The sequence below is a fragment of the Sinocyclocheilus grahami genome, unplaced genomic scaffold (assembly GCF_001515645.1).
Source record: "Sinocyclocheilus grahami isolate Dianchi unplaced genomic scaffold, SAMN03320097.WGS_v1.1 scaffold176.1, whole genome shotgun sequence".
NCBI classification, from domain to species: domain Eukaryota; kingdom Metazoa; phylum Chordata; class Actinopteri; order Cypriniformes; family Cyprinidae; genus Sinocyclocheilus; species Sinocyclocheilus grahami.
The window spans coordinates 2,294,879-2,315,843 of NW_015505355.1; the positions used below are offsets into that span (position 1 = coordinate 2,294,879).

Genomic DNA, 20,965 nt, shown 5'->3' on the forward strand with positions numbered 1-20,965 from the left:
TAAATTCAATGCACACAGACTGAAGTAGTTTAAGTCTTTGGTTCTTTTAATTGTGATGATTTTGGCTCACATTTAACAAAAACCCACCAATTCACTATCTCAACAAATGAGAATATGGTGACATGCCAATCAGCTAATCAACTCAAAACACCTGCAAAGGTTTCCTGAGCCTTCAAAATGGCCTCTCAGTTTGGTTCACTAGGCTACACAATAATGGGGAAGACTGCTGATCTGACAGTTGTCCACAAGACAATCATTGACACCCTTCACAAGGAGCCACAAACATTCATTGCCAAAGAAGCTGGCTGTTCACAGAGTGCTGTATCCAAGCATGTTAACAAAGTTGAGTGGAAGGAAAAAGTGTGGAAGAAAAAGATGCACAACCAACCGAGAGAACCGCAGCCTTATGAGGATTGTCAAGCAAAATCGATTCAAGAATTTGAGTGAACTTCACAAGGAATGGACTGAGGCTGGGGTCAAGGCATCAAGAGCCACCACACACAGACGTGTCAAGGAATTTGGCTACAGTTGTCGTATTCCTCTTGTTAAGCCACTCCTGAACCACAGACAACGTCAGAGGCGTCTTACCTGGGCTAAGGAGAAGAAGAACTGGACTGTTGCCCAGTGGTCCAAAGTCCTCTTTTCAGATGAGAGCAAGTTTTGTATTTCATTTGGAAACCAAGGTCCTAGAGTCTGGAGGAAGGGTGGAGAAGCTCATAGCCCAAGTTGCTTGAAGTCCAATGTTAAGTTTCCACAGTCTGTGATGATTTGGGGTGCAATGTCATCTGCTGGTGTTGGTCCATTGTGTTTTTTGAAAACCAAAGTCACTGCACCCGTTTACCAAGAAATTTTGGAGCACTTCATGCTTCCTTCTGCTGACCAGCTTTTTGAAGATGCTGATTTCATTTTTCTCGCGGAGCGGCTGGTGCGAGGAAAGACTTTCTCGCTGGCGTGCGCGGTCGAATTCGGTCTTTGCGCGAAAGGTTAACGTTGAACAGTTGTGTCTGTGTGTAAGTTGAGTGTTTAGAGGCGTCTGCTCGGTGCAGTCGCTCCAAATGCAGACACACCGCCTGCCCCCTTCATGGCCTTTCCTGTGCTGCGTCACTCATTCACACTCATGCGTGTGCTCCTCCTGCAGTCATGGTAATAACGCACACATTTATCCTCCTGAGCGGTGTTGCCAAACCCCTCCCTCAGAAAATCTCTAGAAGCACCCTCAAAAGTCTCCATTTTTCACAAAAAGTCGCCAAATATGAAAACAAAGTCAATTTGGTAAAGGCAAAGGAAAGTAAATATATATGCAGGTGCATCTCAATAAATTAGAATGTCGTGGAAAAGTTCATTTATTTCAGTAATTCAACTCAAAGACCGCCTGCCCCCTTCATGGCCTTTCCTGTGCTGCGTCACTCATTCACACTCATGCGTGTGCTCCTCCTGCAGTCATGGTAATAACGCACACATTTATCCTCCTGAGCGGTGTTGCCAAACCCCTCCCTCAGAAAATCTCTAGAAGCACCCTCAAAAGTCTCCATTTTTCACAAAAAGTCGCCAAATATGAAAACAAAGTCAATTTGGTAAAGGCAAAGGAAAGTAAATATATATGCAGGTGCATCTCATGTTAATTTTTTTTTCTTCCGGCATCTTGATTGATGCTTATAATGAAATTGTGGTGTGCGTCATGGCAGGCGTGGCGTACTGGTGTGCTGACTGCGCAGACTCGTTGGCATGATTGAGAGCAAACGTGAGAGGTCACGGGCCTACGGCAGGGTGTGGCCAAGTAAAAAATAAAAAATCTCTAAAAAATCACTAGTTTTATTTAAATATAGCTAAAATAGCTCCTTGTCACAAAAAAAAAATCGCAGCTACAATGAGACAGTAGCTAAATTTGGCGACAAAATCCTCAAATTGGCAACACTGCTCCTGAGACTATGGAAGGCCGTTTCCGCCACCGAATGAAAAATAAAAAATTTAATTGCGACTTTTTATCTCACAATTCTGACCTTTTTTCTCGCAATTGCATGTTTACATCTCGCAATTCTGACTTTTGAATTGTGCGATATAAACTCACAATTGCGAGTTATAAAGTCAGAATGGCGAGTTATAAAGTCAGAATGGCGAGATATAAAGTTAGAATTGCGGCATATAAACAATTCTGAGAAAAAAAGTAATAATTCTAACATTTTTCTCGCAATTGCGAGTTTGTATCACACAATTCTGAGAGAAAAAGTCAGAATTGTGAGATAAAAAGTCGCAATTACCTTTTTTATTTAGTGATAGAAACGGGCTTCCATTATGAGACAGAGTAATTAAATGTTTTAGCATTTTTTTATTTAATGTTTTTTCATCATCGTCTTTGGTGCATCATTATTTTTAATCATAGTTCTGTTTTTCTTTTTGAATAACAACGTTTATATAAAAATAATGCAATATAAAACATTCATATATATATCCTCGCCTAATCATACACTGAGCATAAGCTTCTACACTTCTATTTCTAGGTCACTAATCTAAGCAAATTTGTGACACTGATCATGTGAACTACATTGTACAGGGGGTCAGATGCTCTTTGGATCATTCTCAAATCATGCTGAAGAACATGATCATCAGAAGTTCATGCGGGTTGAGTGCTACAGCAAAAGGGAACATGGCAAACAATCACTGAAATTTATGGTAAATTTGCACTCATTGTTTCCATATATAATGTGAAAATTTATAAAAATTAAAAGTATAAGATTGTCTCAGTCTGTTGGATGCTTCTGTATATCGTATATATTATCACACTTGCCACACACCCAACAACAGAACAATCCAGGATGTTATTTTTAGAGTACACTTAAAATAGTGGAATTCATGCTTTCATGGACCAATAAAAAATATATTTATGAGGCTATTAAATTGGCTGGCAGGACTGAATCGATTTTAAACAAGCAGAGTGATTAATATATAGTCATATATAAATATCTTAACTAAATCATAATTATTAAATGTAATCATATTAATACAAATTATTATTATTCATATGTGTGTGTATATTTATATGTGTGTGTGTGTGTATATATATATATACACACACACATACTTATATCATATAAAATATCCACCCAACTTTTTGCTCTTTCAGTCGCATAAATTTTGCATTTACATTCCATCTCCGTTATCACGAAACCCAAAACACACAACAAAAACAGCTCCGATCATGGCATTCTCCATTCACCGGTTGTTGACGTATGTAAATGCCACGAATAAAGACGCCACTATCGACCGCTTCAAAGTTCCTGCTGACGGGGCAAATGCAACCAGGAAAACGGCTATGGGGTTAGATCTCTGCCACAATTCTGCACGCGAAAGATCATATTTTGAGCGCACAAAAGTGCATTTTGCATGCAATCTGAGTTTTGTGGAGAAAATGTTTGTCTCACAAAGAAGAAAATATTTAGAGCACACGAAAATCAATTTTGCATTTAAAATAAGTTTTTGGATGTGTGCAGGCCTTCTCTTTTGCGCATGCAACGTTTCACTAGGTTGCTCACCTGATGCCCGCCCTCAGTGCTCTCTAAATGCCAACGACTTGCTTGCTCAACACAACCCAGCCTTACAATATGCCATAATTCCAGCCAATCGGAGACGAGGCTGATCAATTCTGATTGGCTGCCTTGACAACCAATCACAACATTGAAGAACATGATCATCAAGAAATACTTTCTACTTTGTGAGACAAACATTTTCTCCACAAAACTCAGTTCGCGCGAATCTAAGTAGATAGATAGATAGATAGATAAAATATGATCTTTCACGTGCAGAATTGTGGCAGAGATCTAATCCTATACAGAATCAGTTGTCCAAAAGAACCAGTTCAGACGTGCTGTGTCAGTCATTAGGCTTGTTTGAGATGCGCCTCGCCTCGCCTGAAATAGGCGAGAGTAGGTGGCTGCAGTGAGGGGAAGAGTGAAATAAGCGCAGGCAAGACGGACAGTTCTGACCTCTGGAAGTGGAGCAGATACCTACGAGATCAAAGGCGGATATCGCATTATTCTCACTCACAGGCTGTGTTGCTAATAAACATGATATATTTTCAGTTCTGTTGCTTTTATATGTATATATATATATATATATATATATATATATATGAGTGTGTGTGTATGTATACAGGCACACATGTATATATATTTTTATATACAATTGATTTTATATTCTAGTAAATGTAGGATTCTTTCTTTACTGAGCTAAACTGGCCATTTGTTATTTAAAACTCTCATATTCATTCTAACAGGTTGAGTGGTGAGTAACCTTATCTGTAATTCTGGTGGTTTTATTTTGTCTTTTGGTGTAAGGGGGAATATGGGTTAAGAATATATATATACATATTTCTTTCAAATAAAATACATGGGTAATTTAATCTTTACTCATCTGAAGATTCAATAAGGTCCGGATGAGCTGAAATGGAAATCAGCATCTGTTCAGGCAGAGCCATAGCCTATGAATTATTGCAGAACAAAATGACTATAACATACATATGACTCCTGCTGGCAGTCCCGGCTTCAGAGACAGAACATTGTGTCTGCAGCATTGTGTTGCAATGCAGGGCTTTAAAAAGGTTCAGGTTTGAGCCTAACTTGCTTTCTCCCTCTGTCAGTTCTGACCAGGTTATTCAGGGCAAAGTTAGGCTTCTGGAGTTGGCTATTTCAGACTGACACTAGTCAGTAAAGCGTTTCAAAGTAGGAATGCAAAGTAAAGGATCAGGTTCAGGCCATAATATTGATGTTACTGGCAGAGGTATGCAATGAATTGTACTTTCAGCAACAGTGAACCAGTTTACATGTAGTCCTGTCTTGTTCATCATAAATGCTAGATCACTAAAAGTTAAATAGGAAAATGTTAGATAGGACACATGTAGTGCATATGTTCTGAGCAAAGAATTAACACAAGCTTTCCAGTCTCTTCTGACTGTGATTTTTTTTACAAATTATTATTAAAATATTCATTTCTAAATATTTTCAAGCATAAGTAGAAATATTTACATTATTATATATATATATAAATATTTTCAGGTTTTTCCATCACAAAGTTTTCCACCCACATACAGCAACAGGACTTTTACACTATTTTAAAAGAATCTGACACTGAATTACCTTTCAAAAGTTATTTATTTTCATTAAGAAAATAAGACAAAGCAACAACATCCTTTTTTCTCCAATGGCACGCAAGGTGAAATTTATGCAAGTTTGGCAACAAATGAATGAAGGAAAAAAGAAACTCACAAAACATAGAAGCAGAACACATCCAAGTTGGTCTTTCTTTTAAAAGTTACTCAAACTATGCATCTTATTCTCAGAAATATCTCAACTTCAGTCAATAAAAGAGTGAACTATAGCAGACGACTTATAAAAAAAAATAAAAAAAAAAACCCGCTAGTGTCCTCTTGTGTGTTTGAATGAATTGTGAGCACAGGCTTGATTTGCATAGCTTTAAGGAGTCCAAAACAATTTCTCTACTGTTAGCTTCTTAACGACTAAACAAATGACTACGTCCATGTGTTATGGAGGAGGGCACGACCGAATCGTATGTCCGACACATATCGGCACCTAACTTATAGCTACTATGTGCTGGACGATGTGCTTTGAGCCAATATCAAATGAGAACATCGTCGTTTTGACTCATGCATTCTCATTTTCATATATTGGGTCTTTTTGTAAAAAATATCCATAGCAAATAATGTACAAACAAACAAAAATAAGCAAAAACAATGTCCTTTTCCATACTGTAACAAATATACGTAAACCATACACAATCTATGCCATAGCTGGATGTGGAGGTATCAACCCTTATAGCTTTTGTAGTGGTCCGTGTTTGGATCTCTTAAGGCTTCAAAATGGGCCTCCATGACTGTAGTGCCTGACTGCATTGGTCAAGGGTTTCTAGTATACCTGCAAACTCCGGGCTGGCGAAAAAAGGAATTTTTCTTTTAAAAACGTACTGGATTCAGGTCGTTTTGGAAAATTCGATATAATATTAGAATAGAACTACATGTTGTTTAGGTAGCAACACCTATGTGTATGGTAACCTAAACTCTAAAATGACCATCACGCTATGATTTAAACATGTTACAGTTCTGACAAAAACAGCAATGGATAACCACGTTACAAGCTATTAAAATGATTACATACGTTATGGGAAAGCAGTAATACAGCGGTTACCCCTGTACAGCGCTGTGCTTATAATCACTATTAGGCATCAAAAAACAAAGGGGACGAGTTTGCAGGTATGTTCTAGGAAAAACAGAGCAGCATAGAAAACATTGTATTGAATGAAAGTGCTACTTCAACCACAAATGAAAATTCTGTCATCATTTATTCACACTCATGGCATTCCAAAACGGTAGGATTTTCTTTTTCTGTGGAACGGAAAAGAGAAATTTAGACAAATGTTTACGCTGCTCTTTTCCACAAAATGAAAAAAGCACCATTAAAGTAGTTAATACGAATCATGCACACTATATTTGATGTCTTGAAGCCATAAGAAGCCAAAAATTTAACTCAATACTCAGAAAACTGTACCTATGCCATAACTCTCAAATCTCATGTACTGCATATTCAATATCTTTAATTCAAGGGACTTACATTTTTCTGTTTCTCACACAAATCAATCGTGCTTTTTCAGAAGAAATAAAAAAAGATTGCATCTCATATGGATCACTTTTACACACATTTTTTTGTTTATTTTGGAGCTTTGCAGGCCCCATTCACTTTCACTGTAAGGAAAGGAGCAGCATGAACATTCCACTAAACTTCTCCTTTTGTGTTCTACCGAAAACAGAAAGTCCTACGGGTTTGGAAGAACATGAGGGTGAGTAAATAATAACAGAATGTTAATTTTTGGGTGAACTATCACTTTAATGGACTCTTTTCTGTGCATTCAGGCATTCAAGAGATGGACTCTTCATAAACATCCGCTCGCATAACTGTAGGGTGTGATCACATCACATGCTCCCTGTTTGCTTGTGACAGTGAGAAAGGTGAATATTACAACAGCATTAGTAAGTGTCATTTTCTCTCTAGCTATTGTGTTGTCAGTAAGGTACGACTCGCAACAAGGACAAGGGGCAAGTTTGGAAGGCCTAAATCAGAAAACACAGTTTATATGCTGGAACCATCCATTTTACGTTACGACAGAGCAGAGCACGAGGAAATTCACTTGACTTGTGGAAGCCATATTGCTTGTTTTGGTGTCCAAATCTGATCAAGCTTCACAACATCTACAGTATTTGAAATGCCTGCGTGAACACTCGATGTACTCACATTTATTCACCCTTCAATACTACAGAGTTCTGGGGTTGTGGACGTGGAACCATCCGACTATGACTGATTCTAGATCAGCTTTTAACACGAGCTGCTGCACATGTAGGCTTTTGCTCAGGTTACACCTGATCCGTTTGGATCTCCAGCTCCACCTGTTGGCAGAGAGGTGCACTGACTCGAGCCAGTGAGCCTTTAACCACCGCAATGGCTTATCCTGACCCATTTTTCAGTTCAGTGAACTCTTAGAAGCCCCTGAGGTCACCTAAACGCATGCGTACAAGCAGACAAATATACATACACACTCGCACGCACATTTATAAGGTAAACATTTCCTTCAGAAACCCCCACACAGAGCAAAGACGATAAGGCAGAGTGGCAGACTCAGGCTGTTTCATCCGAAAACACAGATGTCCTGTATCCGTACCTTAAAACTATGAAATCTAAAAGCAGGAAGATACAGTGCTTGACCACGAACATCACAGACCAGTCAAAAGAACAGTTTTTCACCTCACTGTAACATAAGGAAGTGAAGTTGTTGTTCTTCACCTATACAGATTTGTTTTACCTATAGGGCAAATGGTAACATCTCAATATAAATAAAAGTTGACTGAAATTAATTCTAGTGTTGAAATAGCATTACGCCAACAGGCTAGAACAAGAACTCAGATAGTATGTGGTTTTGAGAACAACCACAAACTTTCATAAACGAGAGAATGTACTAGAGGCAGTGAGAGTCAAAGAGTAAATCATTTCAATGCATATAAATTTGATTGTTTTAAAGAGCTTGAAATATTGATGCAGCATGCACTGGAATGATAGGGGTCCTGAAAGACAATTCATGAAAGATGGACGCCTATTACAGGTCTACTGAAACAAATGAGCAAAAACGGTGTTTTGTCAGGGTGGACCTCTTCTACCCATTTGAACACGTCTGCCGGGACGGGCGGTGCGTGCTGTGAGGTGTGTGTGTGTGTGTGTGTGTGTGTTAGTGGTGCTGACGGAGGTGATGGAGGTGCATGTGGTGGGAATGCTGGTGCTACTCCCTCTTGTCTGCTGCTTTGGACTGTTCTCTCTGGATCATGCAGCGGCGGACGATGCTGTCGAAGCTGCCCAGGTAGAAGAGAGCGATGGTGCGGAACAACCCCATCGTCACAATCTGGACAGAGTGACATAATATGACCATCTGAACACATCACAGAAAAACAACAAAATCTATCTACCTACCTATCTATCCATCCATCCATCCATCCATCCATCCATCCATCCATCCATCCATCCACACAGAAAAATCTATCTACCTACCTATCTATCCATCCATCTACTTAGATATTCTGTCTATCCATCCATCCATCTATCTATCTATCTATCTATCTATCTATCTATCTATCTATCTATCTATCCACCTACTTAGATATTCTGTCCATCCATCCATCCCATCTACCTATCTATCTATCCACCTACTTAGATATTCGGTCTATCCATCCATACAGCCATCTATTTATTTATCTATCCATCCACCCATCTATCTACTTGGATATTCTGTCTATCCATCCATCTATCTATCTGCTTAGATATTCTGTCTATTCATCCATCCACCCATCTATCTATTTATCTATCCATCTGCTTAGATATTCTATCTATCTATCTATCTATCCATCTCTAACCTACCCACAAATCTATCCATCCATCTACTTTTAAAAACAGATTTTGTACATTTCTTATTAGGTTAAAAATTGCACAGAATCCAAACTGTGGGTAGTTGCCATGACATCAAACAGCTGGACTGATTTAGAAACCTCATAATAATTTTGTCAACAAGACAAAGAATAGAAGAATAGAAGTAATAAAAGACACACGGCCACAGACTGAATCTGCAGACTTTCTTCACATATATGGAAAATATGCTGAATGTCAAAGAAAGGATTAAAAAATGGTTATAAACTGTTATTGGTAGGTAAATTGTTTTGGCCTAAATGATTTGTAGAGTTCTGCGCACAAAGATTCCTTCTTCACCATGCTGATAACATCTGAATCTGTTTTACTTAAAAAATCTGCTGTGACTATATCTTCTATTCTTCAAAGGAATTCATAAAAAAGGAGGAGTAAAACAATGCCATCTGGCTGATCTCTCAGGTTTATTCCTCAGATTTGAAAGAGTTTTAAGTCAGTGTAGAGCTGGGCAAAAGTCAAGAGGCTCATTAAAATCTTCAAAGGGAATATCTAAGACTGTGATTGACTCAAATAGCCCCACGAAAGCTGAATGCAAACATGGTGTTACTAAGATACAAAGGCCAAGCAGGACGATGAAAGGCACACGATACAGAAATAATTTACGTGAAAAGGGAGGAGTCGTCCATTTCCATCTCCTAAGGTATTGTCAGCGAGTCAAATATGATGATACAGTTGCACTAGACTCAGACTCTCAGTGTTTTGTGATGGGCCGTACCTGCTGCAGCCCCTCAGTGATGGAGGTAACAGGTGACATCCCACAGGTCAGCGCTGACAGCATGTAGCCATCGGGTCCAAATGAGCTGGTGAAATTTCCCTGCTGTGAGTGAACAGACAACAATAGTTATTACAGTATTATACTTTATATTATATAATGTTATATAAAATATATAATTAGTAGTATGATTTAGGCTTAATATCAAACTGAATTAGAAAAAAAATCAAATGTGATTTATTAAATCAACAGATTTAATTGAAGGAGCAGAAGGTTATCAAAATTGACTAGTGTGTTAAAGATATAGTTCACCCAAAATTAAGATTTTTTTTTTTTCTCAAAATAACTTATTTTGTGTTCCACATGCAGAAGAAATGAAGTCATACAAGTCTGGACTGACACAAGTGTGAGAAAATGATCAGAATTCAACTATTGTTGGATGGGTAGTTGACGATCTTGACCAATCCCTACTTACCACTGCATCCTTCACCACAATTTTTGCTACTTGCTCAGGCTGACAGACTCCAGATGTTTCTGAAATTAACTTAGTCTCCAGAGGCTGCCAAATAGAGAGTCAAAACCAGAAGAATAAAACATAGGCAGGGCAAAAAAAAAATAATTGGTCACAATTCTCACTATTAACTAACTATTAACTATGACTTTTGCCTCAATAAACTTCTAAATTGCTGCTTATTAATAGTTAGTAAGGTATTTGTTAAGTTTAGGTATGGGGTAGAGATGAAAGGATCTAAAATATGCTCACGCAGAATATGGCATTAATATGTGCTTTATAAATACTAATAAACAGCCAGTATTCTAGGAATATGCATGTTAATAAGCAACTAGCTAAGAGTGAGCATTGGTCCTTAAAATAAAGTGTTAGCAAAATGTTTTATCCAGCATTGCTTTTTGCAGAGACAAAAAGCCACCCAATATTAGCACTCCATATATTTTTAAAATTCAAAAAGAAAGATCCAACTATTTAACAGAGCACCGACCCGCATTATTAGAAATCCTTCACTTTTAAATATTCTATTAATATTAATGTTCTATTCTAATATTCCAGGTATTTATTATTCAGAGACTAATTCTATTAAGGAAAAAAAACATCTATTATCTCACCTTAGTCTTACTCTCTTCCGCAAAACCTGGAGTGTCAGTGTCTGGAGGATACGCCACAGTTACATAGATATTATAGGGCTTCATCTAGGAAAGATCAGGACGAGAGACTAAATTAAAATCAAAGTTTCAACGGACTGTAATGTGGTAGATACTGAGCGAGCATAACGCATACACACACTCACCTCCATCTGTAAGGCCTCAGCCAGACCACGCAGGGCGAATTTGGACGGTGAGTAGGCCGTGTAGCCAAAGAGGCCGATCTGCCCTGCCTGTGACGACACAAACATGATGCGGCCCATCCGCCTTTCCTTCATAGTGGTGACCACTGCCCGGGTGGGGTAAACGCTGCCCAGATAGTTCACCTCCATCAGTTTCTGTTTAAAGAGAGCACACACTTCACCTCAGAACAGATTTCTCACCATTATAATGCTAGAGGAATTGTTAGGGTATTAAGAGTCGTTTCTAGAGCAGTGGTTCTCGCTTTCCTGCACAGTTTAGCTTAGTGCTGGGCGGTATGACCAAAAATTTATATCACTGTATTTTTCAAAATTATACCGGTTTCACGGTACGTGACGGAATTTTTTTTCTCCATGCATAACCGGGTGTTTACCATATTTTCTACTGATTGAGAGAAGAAATACTGCAGTATATTGACTTAGAATGCTAAATTTTACTGTCATGATGAGTGAATATTGTCAAAAAATACCACATTAAATAGTGACTAAACACGACCCCTTTTAATACATGTTAACCAGGAGTCACTCTCATTTATAATCGCGGCATCGTCTGATAAAATCAGCATGCATCTACACTAAAGAGCGGCTATGCGGTTGTTTTGGCTATATTACTTTTTTGTCTCATGCAGCGCACTGCCTGCATCTGAGTAACAAACTAAAAAAAACAACAAACTAAAAAGTGCATGTGATATTAACAGACGAACTACACTCATATTTACAATTCGAAACAATCAGTAAGCGACAGGTGCTAGGAAACGCTGTTTTGTACTCATTTATTGACGAGTCGGCTGCGGTGCGGCCAACTGAATGTGCTGCTTCTCTGCCGCTCACTGCACAGAACAGACGCCGAGAGAGGCGACACTTCTCCGGGAAAGTCAGACCTTGCGTTTGCGGGACAGCACTGGCGAAATCTTCCAACTGAACCATAGCTAAGGTTTATACAAAAAAAGTTGCTAGGTTTGTCAGTATGAATATTTATGGAAAAAAGCCGCTAAAAGGGTCTGAAAGTTGCTAAATCTAGTGCTAAAGTCACGCTCGTGTGTGTGAGACGCGGGAGCTGATGGCAGGGGGCGGTGGATATTTGTGGTGGTCAGTGTGGATATTGTGGATGAGTTCTTCAGTGTCATCACGTTCTATTAGTTCTACAGCTTCAGTTTCGGAACTTTCACTCTTAGTAACGCATACAGCTGTTCCCTCACCACAGTGCAACAGTGAAAAGAGACCCCTTTCAAACTGTGTCGTGTTCCGAACGTTGTTTAAGCGACATACACCGATATTGCGGTATTTAAAAAAATTAATATCATAACAAAAATAAACACCGGTATTCGGTATGAACCGGTATACCGCCCAGCACTAGTTTAGCTCCAACCTTGATCAAACTCACCAGCCTGTAACTTGTAATCTAGTAAAAAAACTAGTAATCCTGAAGTTCAAAATTGCTCAATTATTCATTCATTTACTCATTCACTAATTCTTATATAGTGTATGATAGTTGAGTGCACTGAATAAGTAAGGAGTGAACAAAATTAGGTGAGCGAATTTGGATCCATTGTGCATCGGCGAGCTGGAGCAGAAACAGCTTCATCACTTAGTTACGTCATTTTATCATACATGTATTTCTTAAAGGGGCTATATGATGCGATTTAAATTTTTCCTTTCTCTTTGGAGTGTTACAAGCTCTTGGTGCATAAAGAAGATCTGTAAAGTTGCAAAGACTAAAGTCTCAAATCCAAAGAGATACTCTTTATAAAAGTTAAGAGTCAGCCACGCCCCCCTAAACCGGCTCGTTCTAACACGCCCCCACATGTCTACATCACTATGTGGGAAGATTTGCATAACGCCGCCCAAATGTTCACGCAAAGAAAGAAGGCGTAACTTTTATTCTCGCTGTAGTATTGTTGCTGCCGCTGCCGCCATGTCGTGAAGGCACTGTGTGTTTCGTTGTGAAAGCGAAACTACTTTGTTTGGTCTTCCAAAAGAGGACGATATCTGCTTCGTCATGCCTAGAGCTGATCCGTGCTGGTCGCTGAGAAAATACTTATTAAACTTCACACTGTCGATCGCCGGATCGGCTTTCACCGTGGACGAAGCAGAGTCCAGCCCGGGGTCGTCACATGTGGTTGCCACAGGCATCACAGTATGGTAAGGGACGTAACATTTCCGTCACACGCTTGAGGTATTCGGCCAATCACAACGCACTGGATAGTTGGCCAATCACAGCACACATCGCTTCTTCAGACGGATGAGCTTTGTAAAAATCGACACGTTTCAGAAAGGCGGGGCATAGAGAAGAAACAATAATGTACAGTATGTGGAAAATAGTGTTTTTTTAACCTTAAACCGCATAAACACATTTCATTAAACCAAATACACAAAATAATGTTATTTTTAGCAACATCATATGACCCCTTTAAAAATAACAACTATAACAAACTTATTTTGTAATTATACATACCTCTATGCCAGCTTTGTGGTTTTGTCTATGGTACAATACAATAAATACTATTTTGGTTTGTAATGCTTAATTTGAGTTCATAATCATTCAATGAATAATTAAATACTGCCAACAAACATAAACAATTATTAGTTTACATCATTGTACATGTATTCATTATTTTCAGTGTCTCCCCGAGCAGCATTTTTTTCTCTCAGATAAAAGATGTCATGGACACATAGCACCCTAAGGCGACTGTTATGAATGTGTTAAAATTAATATGCTACATACAGGTGAATAATGAATACTTTTAAACTATCCACCAAATGATCATTAGTTACACTTCACTGTTAGTAAAATACATGCGGAGTTAATGCCTAATTTTTTATTTTGGCATATAATTTCATTCAATTAATCTATATAATGTTGTCTTTCTATATTTTAATTAAAAAAAAACATTTTTTTAAGTTACAACTAAAACCAGCATGACAATAAATGTTCAAATATGTGCTCTGCTCTTTAAAAGTGGTTCTTGAGGGCCAGAGGGTGTTGCAAGGTGGTTTCTTACTAGCATAATCTGAAAATGCCCACCTGAGTGTCTATGATATGCTGCTCTTACCTTAAAGCGGTCGACTTCCACTTCCTCAAATTTCCCAGATATAGACGTCCCAGCACAATTCACCAGCATGTCCACAGGACCCAGCTTCTCTTGAGCCTGTGTAGCAATCACACAACACAACAGTCAGCAGCCTCGTCGCAAACCATCCGAAGAAAACATAAATAGCAGTTAATGTTTCAAAACAATGACCAGAATAAATGCTGACCATACCATTCTTATGAAACGGAATAAACATACTTGTTTTATGACGCTCTCCACCTGGTTGTAGTCTTTCGACACATCAACAGAAATGCAAAGCACCACCTAGAGGTGATCATAACAATAATCATATGTGGTAAGCCCATTTAAGATTTCTGAGTTGATTTGGAGTGCAACAGCCAAAAATATAGCCAAAAATACATACTTACAATTAAAGATAAATAAACATACCAAAGAAATACATACTTGCTTATCATTTATGGCACATTTCTCCACTTCTTTCTTGGCTTGAACCAGTTTGTGCTGTAGTAAAATATGTACACCCACAAATATTTAATAACTTCCAATGACAGCGATAATTATGATGTCTACTAACAATCAAAAGTTTGGGCTCAGCACTTTTTTTTCTAAAAGAAAATTAATAGCAAGGATGCATTATACTGATCAAAAGTGACAAAGACATGTATAATGTTCCAAATCAAGATAATCGCTGTCCGTTTAACTTTCTTTTCGTCAAAACAAATCCTCATATTAGAAAGATTTCTGAAGGATCCTGAAGACTGGAGTAATGATGCTGAAAATTCAGCTTTGCATCGCAGGAATAGATTGCATTAGAAAATATATTACAATAGAAAACTTTAACGATACATGTATAATAGTATTTCACAATATTACTGTTCTTACTGTATTTTTGTTCAAATAAATGCAGCCTTGTTGAGCATTCTTGACCACAAACTTTTGACGCTAGTGTATAGAGCGCGTGACAGATCCAGTAGGGGTGCAACGGTTCTCGGTAAAAAATCAAACCGTACCGTTCTCCACACACGGTTCGGCATGCACTAGGACCGCGGTTCAACTTAAATCTGACAATGCATCTGTAATATGGTTTGTTAGAGTTCGGCTAATGCATGTTTCTGTTGATGGATACAAATTCTGGCTTCCTAATACATTACAACAAGAGCGACGAGAGAGAGAAAAAAACAATACGTGGACAAACCAGTCACTCTTTGATCAATGTGAGTGCTTTATGTTGGAATAACTGTCATTTATGCCGTCATCACGTGTTGATAACACAGATGAGACCTGAACAGCACACGTTGCTATCTGTGTTTAAACTAAACTCATTTAAGCCTTGCCAGTTTAAATATTAAAGAGCCAGAAGACGTGTCAAAATGCCCGTCTTGGTGAGTATCCTAGCAGACATAGTCGGCTGAACATACAGTATCAGTGCGTTCTCTTAAAGTGACAGCACTTTCTTAATGTTAATCAAACAGCAACAACACGGAAATATCTCACTGCTCTTGATTGCATAACTTTTGTAACTTTAATAAGGATTCATCTTTAATTTATACAGTCAAATATGCAATGTTATTTTACATTAGATTACTTTATTCAATTTCTGTACCTAAAAACCATGATTCAAACCGATCCGTGAGTAAGTTGAACCATTGCACCGCTAATATCTACTGACTCTCATTAGTGTTAGAGTGTTAGTAAACTTAACCCTATGAAGCCTACTGAATCTCTAAGGCCTGTAAATTATCAACATGATCAATACTTACCTGTTGTACACAATGTACTTCCATGCCTTCTTTCGCCCATTTGATAGTTTTTTCACCACCTTTACTGATTAGAATTTCAGTAATTTCATCTTAACGTTTTGGCCATAAAAATATCAGCAACTGCACCTAATTGCAGTTTTTTGCTCAGTTTGAATAAAAGGTTTTTTGGGGTTTTTTTTTTTTGCAACATGAGCACCTTTTTTGTCTAGAGTTTCAATAAAGAGGTCAAATCAAAATAAAATTATGTGTCAATAAAAAGTTACATTTTCTGGTAATACATTAGGTTTTACAGGGTTAAAACTTATAAATAATAAAAAAAAATTAACATGCATATATGGACGACAACAAATGGAACAAATAGAATCATGGCTTTTCATTCTGTGTGCTGCCTGTGAAAATGTATGAATGCTCTATGTGAATTCATTCTGATGTTTCTATGAATACAATCAACTGCATAAAGCATGAATACATGAAAATAGGCATTTTATGAACAACGCTTTGCAAAATATCCCATGAAATCATCACAGATAAACATTGCCTATTTCTAGCTCAACAAGATAAGTCTGAGCTCTTGATAAACTATGAACCCTAGCAAATGCACAAACATGCAGTTGCCGCTTGAAAAGGTCCATTGCCCTGGAACAGATGGTTGCATAACCAGTACAATTACACTTATTTGGCCTCCAGTGAAATATGACCTTTATTAACATGAATATTAGTTAATTTGATGTGCATTTGCAATCTGAAGCGATAACAGTTTCAGCAACTGATCAAGTCAAATGCACATCTGCATGAGTTACATAATGAATAATTATCAGTGATGATCACAGCATCATTAGGTTTATGCTTGCCAACTATCAATTCATATAACTAATCAATTTATGAATAAGCACCAACAATGACAGTTAATGCAATTAAATTATTAGGCTTTTTCGATAGATGGACTACTACAGGACCTATTGACAACAACCTTATAGCATTCGTTTCTTGTTAGCTTAGCTGCTTCTGATGTTATGAGGTCTGTGTGCAGTTATTTCTAACCGATTTAAATAACAGAGTTACATGAACTTACCACCACATGGGCCCCGTTCAGTTTGAGCGGTTTGGGGCTTATTAACGGGGATATCATGTACAGCAGCAGCACAAAGGCCACGATGAAAGCAGCCACTACCAGGAGCATAACGAACGGCAGAAGCAGCCACCAGGAGCTAAAGGAGAGCCAGTGTGAGAGCGCGGAGGACATGGGTCAAGTTAACCTGATGCTGCTAACGTTAGCTCACAAGCTAAATGTCCAATTCCAGACACTCCCCCGTCTCGCGGACAGAAGATAACAGGCCTTCGGACGAGCCGTTTACGCTCTGTTATTATCTAGTGATGTGTGTAGTAGATTAAATACTAAATTCAAGCCGTGAGACTGCAGAAGCTAACACTTTCCGTTCACTACTTGAACCAAAACAGAGAATCTAAGCAATTTGAACGGGATGCTGGCTGCGTTTGAGCGGTGGAATTATGGGAGTTGTAGTTTTTTTAAACCTCCGCTTACCGCATCATAACGCGACTTTTATAGAACATGGACTACAAGTTCCAAAGTTCAACATTCTTTCCAGAGCAGGAAAACTGTTAAAACGGTCGCTTTCGTAATGTTGAGGAGCGTTGTAATGGTATTTTTTTTGCCATCTTCGCCACCGAGTTTGATTCAATCATAAGCCCTTTATCCAAAAACACCGCCCACAATGGCATATCCGTCAACCCGCTATCAAAAATATAAATAAATAAAAAATACAGACCTGACAGAGCGACAGGGAATGAGCGTTTTAGGAGTTTGTGTGAAAACATTCACATTTAAGTAACAAATGAGTCAAGTTAGTTTCATTTCAACCTTTATTTACATGTGAATATTAAAATGAACAAGCTCAACCACTTTTAGACTGTCTGTTTAACAAGACTTATCCTTAAAACAAACCAAACACATCTACATTCTAATAGTACAATGTCTTACAGGTTTTTAAATGGCAAACCAAACACCCTATAAGTGCATAGGAGCTGTATACAGATTGATATATATGTTTGTACAGTTTTAAATGAAATGTGCAAATATCATCCAATCATTCCCAAACCTTCTGCCTATAAAAACAGTTATATAGCCATCAATAAGCATCATTTGTGCATCTATGTGTACGCAGATCGAGAGAGACAGACAGGAGGAAAATGCAGAGAAGGCACGTTGTGTGTTGAGCCTCAGCAAGTGAATTTACAACCAACGTCCAACATTGGCCCCTCAACATATAATGCAACTCATATCTCGGTGAAGGAAGAGCACATTTTACAGTAATATACTGAAAGTAATGATGTACATGGAGATAAAACCATATGTAGTATATGTAAAGAGTGCCTGAATTGTTAAATGCGGATCTCTAAGTGTTGTATCAAATCCCGATGCACAGATTCAAACCATGACTTTCTCAAACGAGAAGGAAAACACAGCTCCGGAAAGACAGATCTCACTACCCTTGTGAATGAAGTCTACACCTGCACCCAAAGAGGTCTTTGCAACAACAGACAAGAGCTATTTAAATGGTTCTTCTCCTACAAAACAAAGCACAGCCAACAAAAGCATTTTAAAACGGAGCTGGAAAGTCTTCATGTGTCGTCTATTGTCCATTCAGATGTATGTGGCTGTAAACAAAACTGACATTAGTATTAGTTTAGGAACAAATTATAATTGCTAATTGTTTTACAGCACATCTGTTGTAGCTCCTGCTGACTGTGTTATTCATAGAAAGCACAGATAATTATGATTGAGACTCAAGGATTGATGCATGATGGTCACAAGGTACTGATGGCAGCCTTGTAGGCAGAGCAGCTATTAACATGTGAAGAAAAACTGAGGTGGGCTTGAAGAGATACACATTTCAAATGACATCTAGCCTTTAGCCTGAGTTGAAAGGGCTCGTCGGTCAGAGGAAGAGCATGGGTACGAAAGGAAGAGAGGGGCGTGTGAAGGGCAAGAGAGAAGACGTGACAATCACAATCTGTTTGCTTTGGTTTCGGGAGACCGGCTCTGTTCAGCCCTCCTGTCCAAAGTCCTCTGTGAACTTTTTCAGCTTCTCCAGATCCTGCTCGTTGACGGTGGGCTTTGTGTTGGTGAGGGACCTCAGCATGTCCGACTGCGGGTGTGAGCGGAGCATGATAAGGAATTGATATAAGTACCAAAACAGTTTTGCTATTCAACAGGTTTTTAATAAAAATAAAATAATAAAAATATTGGGCGTCCCAAGTTTGAGTCTCAGCTCGTGGAACTTTCCCGATCCCACCCCTACTCTCTCTCTACCACTTTGCTGTCAACTAACTGTTCTCTCAAAATGAAGACAAGAAACACCAAAATAATAATAATACAATTAAATATAATAAAAACTAGGGTTGCAAAGGGGTGGAAAATTTCTGGTACATTTCCAGAAACTTTCCAAAAATCCCTGGAATATTCCAAAAAATCCTGGAAAGTTTCCAAAATTTCTGGAATATCTCCGAAATTTACTGGAAATTTTCCACCTTTTTGCAACCCTAATAAAAACTATATTCACCGTTTCCTATTTTTATATTAAATGTTAAAGGGTTAGTTCACATAAAAATGAAAATTAGGCTGTTCTACTCACCCCCGAGGCATCCTAGGTGTATAGGACTTTCTTCTTTCAGACGAATCCAGTCGCTTGCACCAACACGGAAGCAGCTCCGGAAGCATGACGTATGAGTTTAGCGTTGCGCATGCACCAGTGAGTCTCGTGAAAACCAACATTTGTTTACAGGATCAAAAGAAGCAAAGTTTCCTTACTTTAGCAAAGGAAAACCAGCCTCCTCTTGGCTTATATCGAAATCCTCCGACATTCTTCTTTACAAATCCTCGTTTTGTACTTCTAATAAGTGACCTGTGTTTTGTTTTGATCTCTCCGCTGCGCTTCCGCGTGCGCCACTTCTGAGCGGCGCATGCGCAAAGCTGACCTCATACGTCATGCTCCCGGAACTGCTTCCATTTACAACAGTGAGCGCAAGCTAGATTAAATTGATTATTACATTTTAAATATGGTTATTTTTCTAACAAATCTAATCGATTCACTACAGGAGGCCTTTGTTCACCCCCCGGAGCCGTGTGAGACACTTTTTTTTTATGGATGGGTGCTTTTTATTTCACTTCTTTTGGACTGAAGCAATGCAACATCCGCTGACTGCAATGATAGAGCTTGGAATAGCCAGGACAATTTTTTATATAACTCCGACTGGATTCGTCTGAAAGAAGAAAGTCATACACACCTAGGATGCCTCGGGGGGTGAGTAAAACAGCCTAATTTTTGGGTGAACTAACCCTTTAAATTTATCTTTTTTATAAATGTTTTACTTTTTTTAATAAATACTAATTGCATTAATATTTCTTTTGAAACACAAAAAAATTATATTATTCTATAAAATTATTATTATTATTATTATTCTACTCAGCTGAACCATTCAAAGATGCTGCAAAATAGCCAAAATACACACAGATATAATGTTAAAAAGTTTGGGCTCAGTAAAAACAAAAAAAATACAAAAAAACTTGTTTTTTTACCAAGGCTGCAATTATTTGATCAAAAAACAACAAAAAGAGTAATATTGTAAAATAATATTACAATTTAAAATAACTGTTCTCGATTTACACACACACACACACACACACACACACACACACACACATATATATATTTATTTATTTATTTATTAGGGATGCACCGATACCACTTTTTCCAGTACTTGCCCGATACCAATACTTTTATTTTTGGTACTTGCCGATACCGAGTACCGATACCAATATTTTTATTGCATTTGTAAATTTTTTAAATATTGGGTACAGAAACCAAAAGAGTATGTATAATGTTAGTTGGTTAACTTTATTTAGCAAGTAGATACAGTCAAACCTAAATTTATTCAGACACCTTCAACATGTCTCACATTATCAGTTTATTCGCTATAGTTTAGAAAATTACAATAAAATATGACAAGAACTCAGAGTTACACTGTGTCAGAACAA

At 38.1% G+C, this 20,965-nt stretch overlaps 2 protein-coding genes across 2 annotated transcripts in view; both read right to left on the reverse strand.

Moving 5' to 3' along the window:
* Positions 1 to 6,785: 6,785 nt before the first annotated feature.
* On the reverse strand, positions 6,786 to 17,089 carry LOC107593837 (3-ketodihydrosphingosine reductase-like). The gene is made up of 9 exons (XM_016283714.1): positions 16,982 to 17,089; positions 14,594 to 14,650; positions 14,387 to 14,452; positions 14,150 to 14,245; positions 11,043 to 11,234; positions 10,861 to 10,944; positions 10,214 to 10,297; positions 9,742 to 9,843; positions 6,786 to 8,451 (listed from the first exon to the last, which is right to left on the reverse strand). Exons 1-9 carry the CDS (start codon positions 17,087 to 17,089, stop codon positions 8,332 to 8,334), a joined length of 909 nt encoding a protein of 302 aa, XP_016139200.1. The 3' UTR covers positions 6,786 to 8,331.
* A 687-nt stretch (positions 17,090 to 17,776) lies between these two features.
* The window catches only part of LOC107593838 (vacuolar protein sorting-associated protein 4B-like), a 13,955-nt gene continuing 10,766 nt past the window's right edge, over positions 17,777 to 20,965 (reverse strand). The window contains exon 9 of the mRNA XM_016283715.1: positions 17,777 to 19,076. Coding sequence (XP_016139201.1) covers positions 18,975 to 19,076 — 102 coding nt within the window. The 3' untranslated portion in view covers positions 17,777 to 18,974. The remainder of the gene's footprint in view (positions 19,077 to 20,965) is intronic.

Excerpts from the sequence above, each read along its gene's own strand:
- LOC107593837 (XM_016283714.1), bottom strand. The coding sequence starts at position 17,089 with ATGCTCCTGGTAGTGGCTGCTTTCATCGTGGCCTTTGTGCTGCTGCTG. Across the intron at positions 10,298-10,860 it reads CGGAAGAGAGTAAGACTAAG|CCTCTGGAGACTAAGTTAAT; the intron begins GTGAGATAATAG and ends TCTATTTGGCAG. Across the intron at positions 8,452-9,741 it reads TCACTGAGGGGCTGCAGCAG|ATTGTGACGATGGGGTTGTT; the intron begins GTACGGCCCATC and ends CACTCTGTCCAG.